General features: G+C 44.3%; 1 protein-coding gene across 1 annotated transcript; it reads right to left on the bottom strand.

The window, feature by feature from the left end:
* Positions 1-321: 321 nt before the first annotated feature.
* LOC118389054 (ubiquitin carboxyl-terminal hydrolase BAP1-like) lies at positions 322-13,386 on the bottom strand. Its single transcript, XM_035778774.2, is given in 18 exon segments — positions 322-1,575; positions 1,873-1,945; positions 2,072-2,164; positions 2,450-2,688; positions 6,103-6,303; positions 6,306-6,571; positions 6,807-6,940; positions 7,141-7,310; positions 7,595-7,742; positions 8,005-8,128; positions 8,213-8,291; positions 11,470-11,612; positions 11,867-11,928; positions 12,021-12,140; positions 12,338-12,470; positions 12,632-12,686; positions 12,798-12,827; positions 13,162-13,386. Coding segments are annotated over 18 exon segments (2,241 nt in total). The 5' UTR covers positions 13,199-13,386; the 3' UTR covers positions 322-1,441.
* Between the last annotated feature and the right edge of the window lie 1,044 nt (positions 13,387-14,430).

Below are 14,430 nucleotides of genomic sequence, written 5' to 3'. Positions count from 1 at the left end.
TCTTGGGCCTCCCCCGCTTACGTCTGCCCTCTGGACTCCAGAGGGTATTCCTCCTTAGGAAAGTCTCCAGCTCCAGCGGTGTCTCAACATATAAAGATCTTGTAACGATACTCGCTATATGAAGCATGTTACAATTCCCACCAAGTGGAGGAGTTCCTATTGGCGCGAAGCATAAGTAAGGTGTTTGCGTTCCGCGCCTCGGCGGGTACCGTTCGTAACACTATTCAAATCAGAGAGGATGGTCGCGGACTATACTCAGTCTGCCAAAAGGATGGAAGTCTCTTTGTGCAAGTAATGGAATAAAGGCAGTCAAAGCCAAGCCCATGTGATATGTTTTTATCGCACCGAATATATGACCCAGAGCATCCACCTATGGCATGATGAGAAGTGAGTGAGGTCAATAGTGCTTCTGTGGAGTTCATTGTATTCATGTGACTAGGATTATTATTTTTTAACACTTCTGTTACCACTGATGCTGAGCTGACAGATACATATGTACAGAAACATACAAACTGCTTACACACTCCCCCACACACACACATCTCATGCTCTCAAACATTAGAATCTACATTTAGAAACCATTTACAGATTAAAAACAATTAAAAAACAAGAGTAGATCTCATCCATTCATTTACAGGATATCAGAAGGGGATACAGTATATCCCAAATTGCACCTTATTCCATATATAGTGCACTACTTTTGATCAGAGACCTAAAGGTAGTTCATTAAATAGGAAATATGGTGCTATTTGGGACGCATAGTACGGTACTGCCAAAGCATAATACAAGCAAGCAAATAGCAGTAAATCAGCCCTTCTTGACAGGAAAGAGTCACATCACATGATCCGACCAACTCTCAGACTTCCCAGAAGCTTCCTGTGTCCCTCACAATAAGTTGTCACACATTTGTGTTCATTAGGCACCGAATGGAAGAAAAACAGACTGAAACAGGGAGGAACTATCTGGAATTGCAAACACTCGTTTTCATTTGCAAAACGTTCATAAAGTTTGCCGCCGCGTGCCTAATGAACACGACCCAGTACACAGTGTGATGGCACAGACAGAGGTTCTTTTACATGAGAGACTAGGAGTGCATCCCAAACGGCACCCAATTCTCTATATAGTGCCCAGCATGTGATCAGGGCCCATAAAAAAAGTATTGCACTATGTAGGGCTCTGGTCAAAAGTAGTGCACTAGGGAATAAGGTGTCACTCAGGAACACAAACATACAAAATTACTCTTATGCTTACAGTAAAGCAGACCTGATTAAACTAATCAACAGATGGTCCATTGGAGGAAGTCAGAGACTGACACAAATACAGCAATATGAGTCCTTTTCTCCCTGACGTCACAGGACAGTGTCATGAGTGCAACAAGGCTTTTTGTATTTTCTCTGCTGCGATTGGTGATCGGTGATTCCGAGCAAACACTTCCTGGGGGTCACTGGCGCTTGGCCTTGTAGGGTCGCGAGCGTTTCCTGCGGTCTGGTTTCCTCTGTTTGTGTAGACGGCCGATGCTCACGCCCTGGCGACGACGCACAGAGATATTCTGCTCGACCAGACTAGCCAACATGCCTGGAGACAGAAGGAGAGCGAGAACTTGTAAAATTGGTTACTGTAAAATTGCCTATGATCTAGTAAAATGTTATCACATTTTCTACAGGAAATCATATTAAAAACACTTGTCAGAGACGAAGATGTGGAGAGAGTGTACCATTGTGGACTACTCTCAGGCAGTGTGGGTCCCCGACTACACAGTAAATATAGAACAGGGATTAGCTAATGAACAGAGAGAGACTAAGACTGGATGTGTTCATGCATGACATTCCACCTTTAGTTCTACCAAGGGAAAGAGTTGAGAGGTGAGTGTACCTTCTTGGGCCAGCATGGATATGAAGGTACAGATGAACTCGTCATAATTATGGGTCCTTCTCTGGTCATCGATCTGGTCAAAACACAATTGAACATTTTCATTAACACACACACACACACACACACACACCCCTTTGGATTTCTGTGACCAAACTCATTCATCCCACTACTTAGGAACTTGATTAGAATTTATTCTAACCTTGTATTTCTTCCTCTTCTCCACCTCCTCCTTCAAAAACACTTCATAGTTGGCGATGTCCGCCTCCACACATTTCAGCAGAGCAAGCAGCTCCTGCAGGAAAACAAGAGATGGAGAAGAAATCATCTGGCTGACATTTATAAACAGCAAACTGTTACATACAGCAAGTCAACCTCTAGCTCGAATTAGCTATTAGACACACAATACAGTGAAAGACGACGAATTTGAAAACAAAAAGGCATACAAAACGAGTGGAAAACAGGACAATAAATCCAAAGAAAAAAAGTCAAAAAAAGGATTGAGGAGCCATAAAATACAGAAATCTCCAGAGATTATTCTAGCAAGTGAGAGAGAGAGAGAGAAAAAAAAAAGACTTACTTTTGGAGAGTATTTCTCCCCTGAGGGCTTGTTGCTTCCAACGGTTTCCGTGGAGATGATCTTTTCCTTTCTGGGTTTGACGTCTTTGCGCTCCTCCTTCACCTCCACCGATGGTCCCTCCTTACCATCCTCCTTCACACGTTCCCCCCTTCCTGCTGGGTTGCCCCCTTGGTCTTGGTCTTTTACCTTCTCTGGAGCGCCTGTCTTCTCTCGCTTGGACCCCTCAGGTGGTGTATCAGCTGCACTGGCACAGAAACAACATCTATTGAGCAATAAACCAACAAATATTCATCATTGCACACTGTATAAAAAAATTTAAAAAACATTTTGGAACCCCCCCCCCCCCAAAAGAAGGGTTTCTTATTAGACATGTTCAGGAAGTTCCTCCCTGTTTGTCCATTTTCTTTCATTTAGTTTGTAGTGAATATTTCCCAGCTATCAACTCCCCATCAGATTCAGCTAATAGGAATGTGCATCGATCCCTTTCAAGACGATTTGATGGACCCCTGGTGCCCACATTTCCCACGTCGAATAGCGTAAGGCCACAGGGTTCTTCTCACGTTCTCTATTTCCCTATGTGGGAGCACTGCAAACTGAACCGTAGGTCTGGATTTTATACCTGGTTACATTGAACAACACAGCAGCTTTTCAGCATATTTTTGTTATTTCTACACTTGAAGTCAGAACTTTACATGCACCGTAGCCAATTACATTTAAACTCAGGATTTCACAATTCCTGACATTTAATCCTAGTAAAAATTCCCTGTCTTAGGTCAGTTAAGAACAGAATAATAGTAGAGAGAAGGATTTATTTCAGATTTTATTTCTTTCATCACATTCCCAGTGGGTCAGAAGTTTACATACACTCAATTAGTATTTGGTAGCAATGCCTTTAAATTGTTTAACTTGGGTCAAACATTATGGGTAGCCTTCCACAAGCTTCTCACAATACGTTGGGTAAACTTTGGCCCATTCCTCCTGACAGAGCTGGTGTAACTGAGTCAGGTTTGTAGGCCTCCTTGCTCACGCACGCTTTTTCAGTTCTGGCCACAATTTTTCTATAGGATTGAGGTCAGGGCTTTGTGAATGGCCACTCCAATACCTTGACTTTGTTGTCCTTAAGCCATTTTGCCACAACTTTGGAGGTATGCTTGGGGTCAATGTCAATTTGGAAGACCCATTTGCGACCAAGCTTTAACTTCCCGACTGATGACTTGAGATGTTGCTTCAATATATCCATATAATTGTCCTGCCTCATGATGCCATCTATTTTGTGAAATGCACCAGTGCACCTCCGCAGCAAAGCACCCACACAACATGATACTGCCACCTCCGTGCTTCACAGTTGGGATGGTGTTCTTCGGCTTGCAAGCCTCCCCTTTTTCCTCCAAACATAACGATGTTCATTATAGCCAAACAATTATATTTTTGTTTCATCGGACCAGACAACATTTCTCCAGAAAGTACGATCTTCGTCCCCATGTGCAGTTGCAAACCGTAGTCTGGCTTTATTATGGAGGTTTTGTAGTAGTGGCTTCTTCCTTGCTGAGCGGCCTGTCAGGTTATGTCGATATAAGACTTATTTCACTGTGGATATAGATACTTTTATACCGGTTTCCTCCAGCATCTTCACAAGGTCCTTGGCTGTTCTGGGATTGATTTGCACCTTTCGCACAAAAGTATGTTCATCTCTAGGAGACAGAACGAGTCCCCTTCCTGAGTGGTATGGCGGCTGAGTGGTTCCATGATGTTTATACTTGCGTACTATTGTTTGTACAGATGAATGTGGTACCTTCAGGCGTTTGGAAATTGCTCCCAAGGTTGAACCAGACTTATGGAGGTCTACAATATTTGTCTGATTTCATTTGATTTTCCCATGATGTCAAGCAAAGAGGCACTGGAAATACATCCACAGGTACACCTCCAATTGACTCAAAGTATGTAAATTAGCCTATAAGAAGCTTCTAAAGCCATGACATCCTTTTCTGGAATTTCCCAAGCTGTTTAAAGGCACAGTCAACTTAGTGCATGTAAACCTCTGACCCACTGGAATTGTGATACAGTGAATTAAAAGTGTTGGAAAAATTGAGTCATGCACAAAGTAGATGTCCTAACCGACTTGCCAAAACTATAGTTTGTTAACAAGAAATGTGTGGAGTGGTTGAAAAATGTGTTTTAATGACTCCAACTTAAGTGTATGTAAACTTACGACTTCAACTGTACATGGGCTCCGATAGGATTCATGAACGAGATGTTTTAGTGCGTTTTGGTTTGATTTGAGAGCGAATCGGTGGGATTCGGCCTGATACGATTTGATGCACCAACATTTGTTGCATAAACACATTCATTTTCCATTCTAAATTCAAATCTGCTGCTGATAGAGCTCATGAGTAGGGCCTCTCTGAGCTGGATCTGTCTGAGAGGGCTGTGTGTGTGTGTAAATTACATGTCTATGGTGTAGGTACTATGTAGGCACCTGGGGGGGGTGCGACAATGTAGCCAGTTGTGTGTCGCCCCACTTTGACTCTGAAATCATCACCCACTAATTAATAGTCATTTTTACAGATTTAGTGTATGAGCTAGTTGTGCATCAATATTTTTCCAATTAACATATAGCACACTTTAGATTCCTCCCCACCACCCGTTTTGACGTTTTTAACTGTGTGATCTCGTCTCCTCTGCTTCCGCCATGTAGTGTGCGAGTGATTGCTGCCCTCGCTATGGAATTATCAACTTAACCCTGTATATCTAAAAATGACCATATGCACTGAGTGTACAAAACATTAGGAACACATGCTCTTTCCATCCCTTATTGATGTCACTTGTTAAGTCTACTTCAAAATCAGTGTACTTAATGGGACGCATCCGATGTTGAACAAATCAAAATCAAAATCTATTGGTCGGCAGGGACAGCCAATGAGAGTTGTGTCTCCTGTAGTTTACATCTATTCCGGTAAAACACAATTTAACAGTGCATAGATAACTATAACCGAGCAAATTATATAGGTTGTTACTCAACTAATACAACCTAATATCATGCAGGATCAGGAACAAGTTGCCTGCCTGGCGTTGGTCAGCGTGTGAAGCTGGGCACAGTGTGCAGTTTGACTAGGCTACCGATATCGCCTGGGGTTGTTCTGCATGCAAAGTTAATTGTAGACCAATGACGGGCAACACAGTTACACGCAGGTCGACACTGAAAGATGAGGTATTTTCAGAAGGTAAAAATATGAGCAAAACATTTTAGTCAACCGGCGATTTGTAACGTTTGAATCGATTTTCTGACTGATGCAAGCTACATTTGGATCGGTTTGTGGGCCGATGCACTTGTTTCTTAAACATTTGAAATCTGGGGCCGTGCGTGTCGGTGAATCGTTACATCCCTACTAGTTACATCCCTACTAGTTAACGCTTTGTTCAGCTCTTGCATCTCCAGAGCTGTGTCAGTCTGGTATTAGATTAGTATAATCCAGGTGTTAATATGGCTTATGTAATTAGGTTTGAAGGTAAGCAGCTGCTCTTTGATAATTCATTTATGATGATAATCTTAAATCAGAGTGCCCATGTTCGCTTCCCCACATGTCCAGTCTCTTTCGCTCCCCATCTTGCGCACACACACACACACACACACACACACACACACACACCCTCACCGGGTGGCGGTACAGCATATATAACGCCGTCCTCCTGTAGATGCAGCAGGGCAGTGCTGACGGAGGGCCCCAGCTCTCTAACAGCCCGGTTGTGCCTGGCGTCCAGCCTCAGTAGACCCTCATCCTCCCCGAACAGCACCCGGGACAGGTGGGACGCCACGGGGCTGGAAGGTCGTGTGGCCGCCTGGGAGCGAGCCGGGAGCGCAGTGGCGAGTTGAAAGCGCTGCCGATCTCCGAGGCGGTGTCGGTGCTCTCGTTGCTTGGCGTGGGCGAAGGCTGCGAGGTGGCGGTGATCACGATGCCCCCCGTGCGGCCCTCGGTGCGGACCGAGAGGGGCGTGGCCAGAGCGTCCTTCCTCTGGACTTCCTTCTTGAGTTTCTCGGCCAGGACACTCAGCGCCAGCTTGGTCTCCACGCCACCGCCACCTGCACGGCCCGTACGGGAACGCAGGCCCGCCTTCCGCCTGAACCTAAACACACATGAACATTCAAGTTACAGAGGGGAACATTTTGGACTCAATGAAAAATGTGGTATAGTCTGAATAACACCATCACCTCAGGCCTTTACCAGTCTTAATTGAAACATCATGCGATATGAAACTGAGCATAGAAATATAATGGAAATAGAATAGAAAGAGGGACCATAGAACTAGAATAGAAAGAGAGTGACCATAGCACGAGAATAACTAGTTGTGTGGAGCTGACCTGGTGGGTGTGCCTGCTGCTGTGACAGTTTCTTCCTCCTCATCGTCATCAACGTCAGAGAAGGGGGGCTGGTTTGCGCCAGGGACCCGGGGACGACCCACCCCCGTCACCCCTGCCGCAAGGTCCTCCTCCTCCTGTCAATCACAGACCAACCAATCACCTACCTTGTCACGGCAAACATATAGTATTGGTCCATGGGGCCGAATCCTAACTCGAGATATGCGTACGCAAGTCAAGCCTGTCGTCACAATCCATCACGCATTGACGTTAATGAGACTTGTGTGTGTGTGGAAATTTGAGTTGTCACATTGTAACCCATCCCTCTCCTGCTGACCTGCATGGGGGACTTGGCGTAGTTGTGGTTGTCCAGGAAGGCGGGCAGGCGCGGGGCGATTAGGGTGGCGCTGTTGACAGGCTGCGTGGCTCCCCCTCCCCCCGCTGGAGCGGTTGGTTTCCCCATGGCCTTCCCCTTGCCTGAGGGGCTGGGTGTCGACTGGGACTGGGCTGTTGCAGCGGCCGCAGAACAAGGGGAGAGACAGTCATGAACTCATGGACATCAGTGGAACTGTTGCAGCACATCATAACCTGAGACAGGATGAACCCCGAATGGCATCACATTCCCTTCATGGTGCACTACTTTTGACCGGCGCCCAATATGGCTATGGTCAAAAATAGTGTACTACATAGGGAAGAGGGTGCCATTTGGGAGACAACGACAGACTCACAGAACCATTTCTCATGTCTATAAAGAGAATCTACATTGGGGTGGTTGGAGCTGAATGTAATACCTGTGGGAGGAGTCTGCTCAGCCCCCTGTGATGTAACAGGTTGAGGCTCTGCCTCTTCTTTTTTGATAGCAGGGGGTGTGTCCTCTGAAGGGGAGGAGTCCTGCTGCTTTCTGTCCTGGACGAGCTCTGGCTGGGTGACCCGGATCAGCTGGAGAACAAGTGACATTCATGTCAAGTCAATTGGACACACATGGTGTATTGGTCTGGGTGCATTCGTTTTAGCTCGCCAGGGGCACTGGCTGGGTAGAGTTGGCACATTTTAGACCATTCTATTGATCCTAAAGTCAAAACTCTGCTTAACCAGGACAAAGGGCAAGCTAAAAGGAACACACCCAATCAGATACATACACACACACACACACTTTCTCACAGGGGTGTATCAATTGGCTCCTCTGTGTGAGTTTCCTGACCTGCTGTAATCCCTCCAGAACCATCTGTCTGTTCCTCTTGAGGATCTCTAGTTTGGACTCATACTTCACCCTGCGGTCAGGAACCACTGCCATCAGGTTGAAGCGGATATCATGGTATGGCTCTCTGAGAGGTGAGAGAAAGTGTGTGAGTGTGTGTCTGTGTGCGTAACATCTCATTCAGTGTTACTGAGGCAGGAGAAAAGCTCACCCAGCTGTGGCCAAGCCAATCCTCTCCATGATGACCCGTCGCGCCTTGTCCGTCCACTCCTCCTCCTCTCCCCATGGCCCTGAGAACGAGAGAGAAGCGGAGGAAGAAATGTTTAGAATTTACTCTCCCCTCCCCATGCTGCTTTCATCCCGAGCCCATGTGGTCACCCTATGGGCCCTGGCCAAGATTAGTGGACTAGATAGGGAATAGAGTGCCATTTGAAAATGAGCCACTGCAGTCTCACAGAATTTCGTCGAGGGTTGTATTGCCACACAGTAGATAGAGAAGTCATAGTCATGTGCTTCACATGGCATTACAGCGCTATGAATACACTAGGCCAGGGGTTATTCAACTTTTTCAGCCTGGGACCCAAATGAGAAAGTCAGTGTTTTTCTGGACCCAAGCTTATGAAAACACGGACCTATGCGTAAATATCGGTACATTTCATTGCTCTTATGCCAAAAACAAAATAGACAAAAACAAATAATTGAATGAAATACCAATGTACAGTTGAAGTCGGAAGTTTACATATACTTAGGTTGGAGTCATTAAAATTTGGTTTTCAACCACTCCACACATTTCTTGTTAACAAACTATAGTTTTGGCAAGTCGGGTTAGGACATCTACTTAGTGCATGACACAAATAATTTTTCTAGAAACACTTTTAATTCACTGTATCACAATTCCAGTGGGTCAGAAGTTTATATGCACTAAGTTGACTGTGCCTTTAAACAGCTTGGAAAATTCCAGAAAATTACGTCATGGCTTTAGAAGCTTCTGATAGGCTAATTGACATCATTTGAGTCAATTGGAGGTGTACCTGTGGATGCATTTCAAGTACTACCTTCAAACTCAGTGCCTCTTTGCTTGACATCATTGGAAAATCTAAATAAATTCCACCAAGACCTCAGAAAAATAAATTGTAGACCTCCACAAGTCTGATTCATCCTTGGGAGCAATTTGCAAACGCCTGAAGGTACCATGTTCATCTGTACAAACAATAGTACGCAAGAATAAACACCATGGGACCACGCAGCCGTCATACTGCTCAGGAAGGAGACGCGTTCTGTCTATCGACATAACCTGAAAGGCCGCTCAGCAAGGAAGAAACCAAAGCCATAAAAAAAGCCAGACTACGGTTTGCAACTGCACATGGGGACAAATATAGTACTTTCTGGAGAAATGTCTTCTGGTCTGATGAAACAAAAATAGAACTGTTTGGCCATAATGACCATCGTTGTGTTTGGAGGAAAAAGGGGGAGGCTTGTAAGCCGAAGAACACCAGCCTGACCGTGAAGCACAGGGGTGGCAGCATCATGCTGTGGGGGTGCTTTGCTGCAGGAGGGACTGGTGCATTTCACAAAATAGATGGCATCATGAGGCAGGACAATTATGTGTATGTATTGAAGCAACATCAGTCGGGGAGTTAAAGCTTGGTCACAAATGGGTCTTCCAAATGGACAATGACGCCAAGCATACTTCCAAAGTTGTGGCAAAATGGCTTAAAGACAACAAATTCAAGGTATTGGAGTGGCCATCACAAAGCCCTGACCTCAAGCCTACAGAAAATCTGAAAAAGTGTGTGTGAGCAAGGAGGCCTACAAACCTGACTCAGTTACTCCAGCTCTGTCAGGAGGAATGGGCCAAAATTCACCCAACTTATTGTGGGAAGCTTGTGGAAGGCTACCGGAAACATTTGACCTAAGTTAAACAATTTAAAGGCAATGCTACCAAATAGTAATTGAGTGTATATAAACTTCTGACCAACTGGGAATGTGGTGAAAGAAATAAAAGCGGAAATAAAATCAGTCTACTATTATTCTGACATTTCACATTCTTAAAATAAAGTGGTGATCCTAACTAATCTAAGACAGGGAATTTTTACTAGGTAATTGCAAAAAAAAAAACTGAGTTTAAATGTATTTGGCTAAGGTGTATGTAAACTTCCGACTTCAAACTGTAATTAGTAATTAATGTTTATTTTCCCCCTTTAAAAACACTCCTACATATACATCTAGGTTGGAACTGTTGCTCTTAAAATACAACAAAAAAATATTCTGAAATGGAATAAACTGATTGATCACATCACACAGATGTAAACCAGAAAACAAACAAACACACACAGAGGTGCATGGCTGGTTGAAGTTTTCAACAAGCAGGTCTATTCTCGGCTCAGTTTTTGACAGTGCAACTCGGAGGTCATGCTCAGCATTGAGTCCGTTTCTGTACTTGTTTTTTTAAGGACGGCAGAGTTGAGAACCCTGACTCACATCTACTGCTTTCTCAGTCAGACAGAAGACCGATTCCTGCTGTAGATGAGCAACCCAGAACTGTGCGCGTTTGCCTCAAAAAGCATCTGGCTTTAAATCAGTTAATTCCAGAATCAAAATGATTACTTGTATTTTAACAGAACAGCTTCAACAAAACTTGCTTTCAATAATAATTTCTACAGTAAGTTGTACAGTAGTCCTGATAATGTTTCATCATCTGTACTGCTACTTAGGGTTGCAGTAGCTAGCTAGTTTGCGTTGGCTAACGTTAGCTAGCTAGCTATTAGCTGTGTCCAAGGGGATTGTTTGAAAGAGAAACTGACATCGACTACTATGAAAGATAGCACTCCCCTTATTTCTGCAGATCATCACCCGTTATGAAATGACAACAATGCCTTGCTAGCTGACTTACTTTTCCCACTGTCGAAGCACTGTTTCCTGAAGCATTCTGCCCTGTTCTGAAATAACTCCCTGGGTTCCTCGTTACATCTCAAAGTTTGTATGAAACCAAGAGAGAAACTCATCACTGCATTTCATGACAATTGCGCTCAGTCAAAACATGTGGCTAGCTTGAGTCCATTGGATGACAGCGGTGAGTAATGGCGAGTGGGAATGGCTGACAGCGCATCATCTACTGCTGAATGACAGCAGCGTGATCTTCAATAAAACTGCAGAAAAAAAGATTGGGTAAACTGCAAAGCACACGGGCATCTCCCTCCCACTCGCACAGCTGCCAAACTGAGCAGAGACACCGCTGCTCAGCTGAGAGCGCACTGAGCAGAGAGCGCAGTTGCACTTAACCAAACCAATTCCAGTAATTAAATGAAATAATGATACATTTACTCAGGACAAATTGCGAGCCGCAATTAACAGGTCTGCAACCCACTTTGGGTCGTGACCCATACTTTAAGGCTGCGCTAGGCTATCTCAACGTAAGTGAGCAGTACTACGCTGCTTCCCTTAGTCCATCACAGTGTGCAGTCTCACCGTGGTCAATGGGGTATGCCTTGAGGCCGTCTAACTCAAACAGTCGGTCTTTGATGGGCACGTAGCTGACAAAGTGGAACGCTTCCATGGTCCGCACGGCACTAATCCCATTCTGCTTCTCCGGCAGGTGCCTGGGCTCCGGTCTCCATGGAAACAAGAGAAGGAAGAATCAATCATGGGTGGCAGTCACATTTGTACAAATCAGGGTTGTATTCATTCCTGCACAACATAGACAATGTTTTGCAACAGCAAATAAAAACAACTGTTTCTAATTGGACGATTTCAGGTTGGTACCTCTCCGTTGTTTCAGCCTTGATTTTTTATGTGCCTACTGAATAAAATCTAGTTGTAGGAAGGGGCATACTCAATAGGGAGGGACAAACGCAGCAGCACCTACCTGGCATGGCTGTTGTGTGCTTTGGCCAGCTCTGGGGCATTTCCAATTGCGTAGCCTTTACTCTGAATAAACACAAAAGAATGCAATGTAAAATTTGATTATAATCATAACACCACAGCAGAAATTGGAGAGAGGTAGGTGTGTGTGTCCTCACCTCTGGACCGAAGCCTTTAGTGAAGGTCTTCATGCGGCTGAGGGTAGTGCCCAACTCAACCCCACTACAGTTCAGGAGCACGCTCAGAAGTGCATGGGTGGCGCAGGAGTTGGGGATCAGCTGGGTACAGAAAAAAAATAACCGTGTAAAGGAACTCAATGAGAGAAAGAAAAGAAAAACGATGCCTTCCTCTGACACAGTAGGAAATGATGGAATTGCACCACATTCTGACAACAATATAGCCTCCATGCATGCAAATCACTATTACTGCAAACTGACTGGCCTGAATATTATAGTCAAGGATTAAACAGACTCACCTGGTGGGCAAAGAACATGTCATTAACAATGTCATCATCAATGACAGACGTCTCATCCACCAAGGTGGAGACTTTCCTCCTAGACCTTCGTTCCTCAATCCACTTGAACAGGAAGATGAAGCCATAGACAGGACTGAGTGGGAGACAAGAGTCAAGGAAATCAGATAGCTGTCCACATATTTGGGTTTATACACTAGTAGGCCGAGGCTATATATATATACAGTGGGCTGTAAATATTGTGAGGCTTTCAGAGTTTGACACGGTGACAGTGGCTTGATGACCATTGCTCCATACCTTGGACACTTGCTTTGTAGGTCGTATATCTCCTCCACCTGAACCCCCTTCACGCCTACATTACAAACACACATGCAGAATACACGAAGGGATACTCAAACTACATGGTGCTCACACTTATCCAGTACAGGTTTACTTTATCAGACAACCTGTCAAATCAACTCACCAAAATCCTCCACCAAGAGCGTGAATAGCCCTGCACAGAGCATAAGGAAACACGTTAATTGAAAATGTAACAATGGCATCGATCATACAAACAGAAACATTGTAGGTAATTCCTCCTGCTGGTGCAACTAATGAACAATGTAACGTTATTGTACTAACTAGTGTGGAATTTATATATTACAAGCTACAGTAGCTAGCTAACTCATAGCCCTGCCTATAAATCAATATCATAATTTGCTATTACATGTATTGTGTTTACTGGCAGTAAAACATATTGAGACGATCAAACATTCTGATTGCAGATTAGATTATATCTGACAAATAATTGTTCGCTAACGTTAGCAGCTAACGCATTAGCTTCTTACCCGGGTCACTCTCGAGTTCCAGCCACCCTTTGTTCATTTTTGTATGAAATTATAGTCCATCGACATTTGGCTAAGTACTGAGCCAGTCCATATTCACATAACCACGACAAAAGTTTTACCCAATTAGCTAACGGAACGAAGACATATTCATTTCTAACACAAAAGAACGACAGCTTGGACGCTTTAATTGCACGTCATTTATGTGTGACTTCGATATGGTCGAATTCAAGACTACTATTCTTCGATTAGGTTTAACGGCGGTTGGCATCCAATAAATGTTGCATTACCGCCACCTACTAGACTGGAGTATAACTCCCTTATACTTCGCATATAAAAAATGTTTCTCCCACCCAAAGAACATTAAGAAAATACAACAAATACCCTACCATCTAACAGTACACTCCCCCAAAAATAATAAATACCATACTCCACTATTTCAATATATTTAATCCTACTTCAGGCCAACAGTCTGAAAGGATGGGACACCACCCCTTCACACCCTGTAACTCTTCTGATGTCAAATCAAATTTTATTGGTCACATACACATGTTCAGCAGATGTTATTGCGTGTGTAGCGAAATTATTTTCAGTAAGATTGGATTTTTGGATAGTCTAGCACAAATTCCTCTCTGCAGCTGCCACCACAGCCTCTATTTTCTGCAACGTATGTTCCATCCTGCTGTACAGTTCATAACCATCACTATAAATGGAAAAAAATCCAATCTTACTGAAACATAGATCACTTGTTGGTTGATCCCTCTGTACGGGTACAAATCAAATCAAATCAAATGTATTTATATAGCCCTTCGTACATCAGCTGATATCTCAAAGTGCTGTACAGAAACCCAGCCTAAAACCCCAAACAGCAAGCAATGCAGGTGTAGAAGCACGGTGGCTAGGAAAAACTCCCTAGAAAGGCCAAAACCTAGGAATAAACCTAGAGAGGAACCAGGTTATGTGGGGTGGCCAGTCCTCTTCTGGCTGTGCCGGGTGGAGATTATAACAGAACATGGCCAAGATGTTCAAATGTTCATAAATGACCAGAATGGTCGTATAATAATAAGGCAGAACAGTTGAAACTGGAGCAGCAGCACGGTCAGGTGGACTGGGGACAGCAAGTAGTCATCATGTCAGGTAGTCCTGGGGCATGGTCCTAGGGCTCAGGTCCTCCGAGAGAGAGAAAGAAAGAGATAAGGAGAGAATTAGAGAACGCACACTTAGATTCACACAGGACACCGAATAGGACAGGAGAAGTACTCCAGATATAAC

This window comes from Oncorhynchus keta, chromosome 10 (genome assembly GCF_023373465.1).
Source record: "Oncorhynchus keta strain PuntledgeMale-10-30-2019 chromosome 10, Oket_V2, whole genome shotgun sequence".
Lineage (NCBI taxonomy): Eukaryota > Metazoa > Chordata > Actinopteri > Salmoniformes > Salmonidae > Oncorhynchus > Oncorhynchus keta.
Note: the sequence above shows the minus strand (reverse complement) of the source record. Positions and strands in the feature narration are given on the sequence as shown.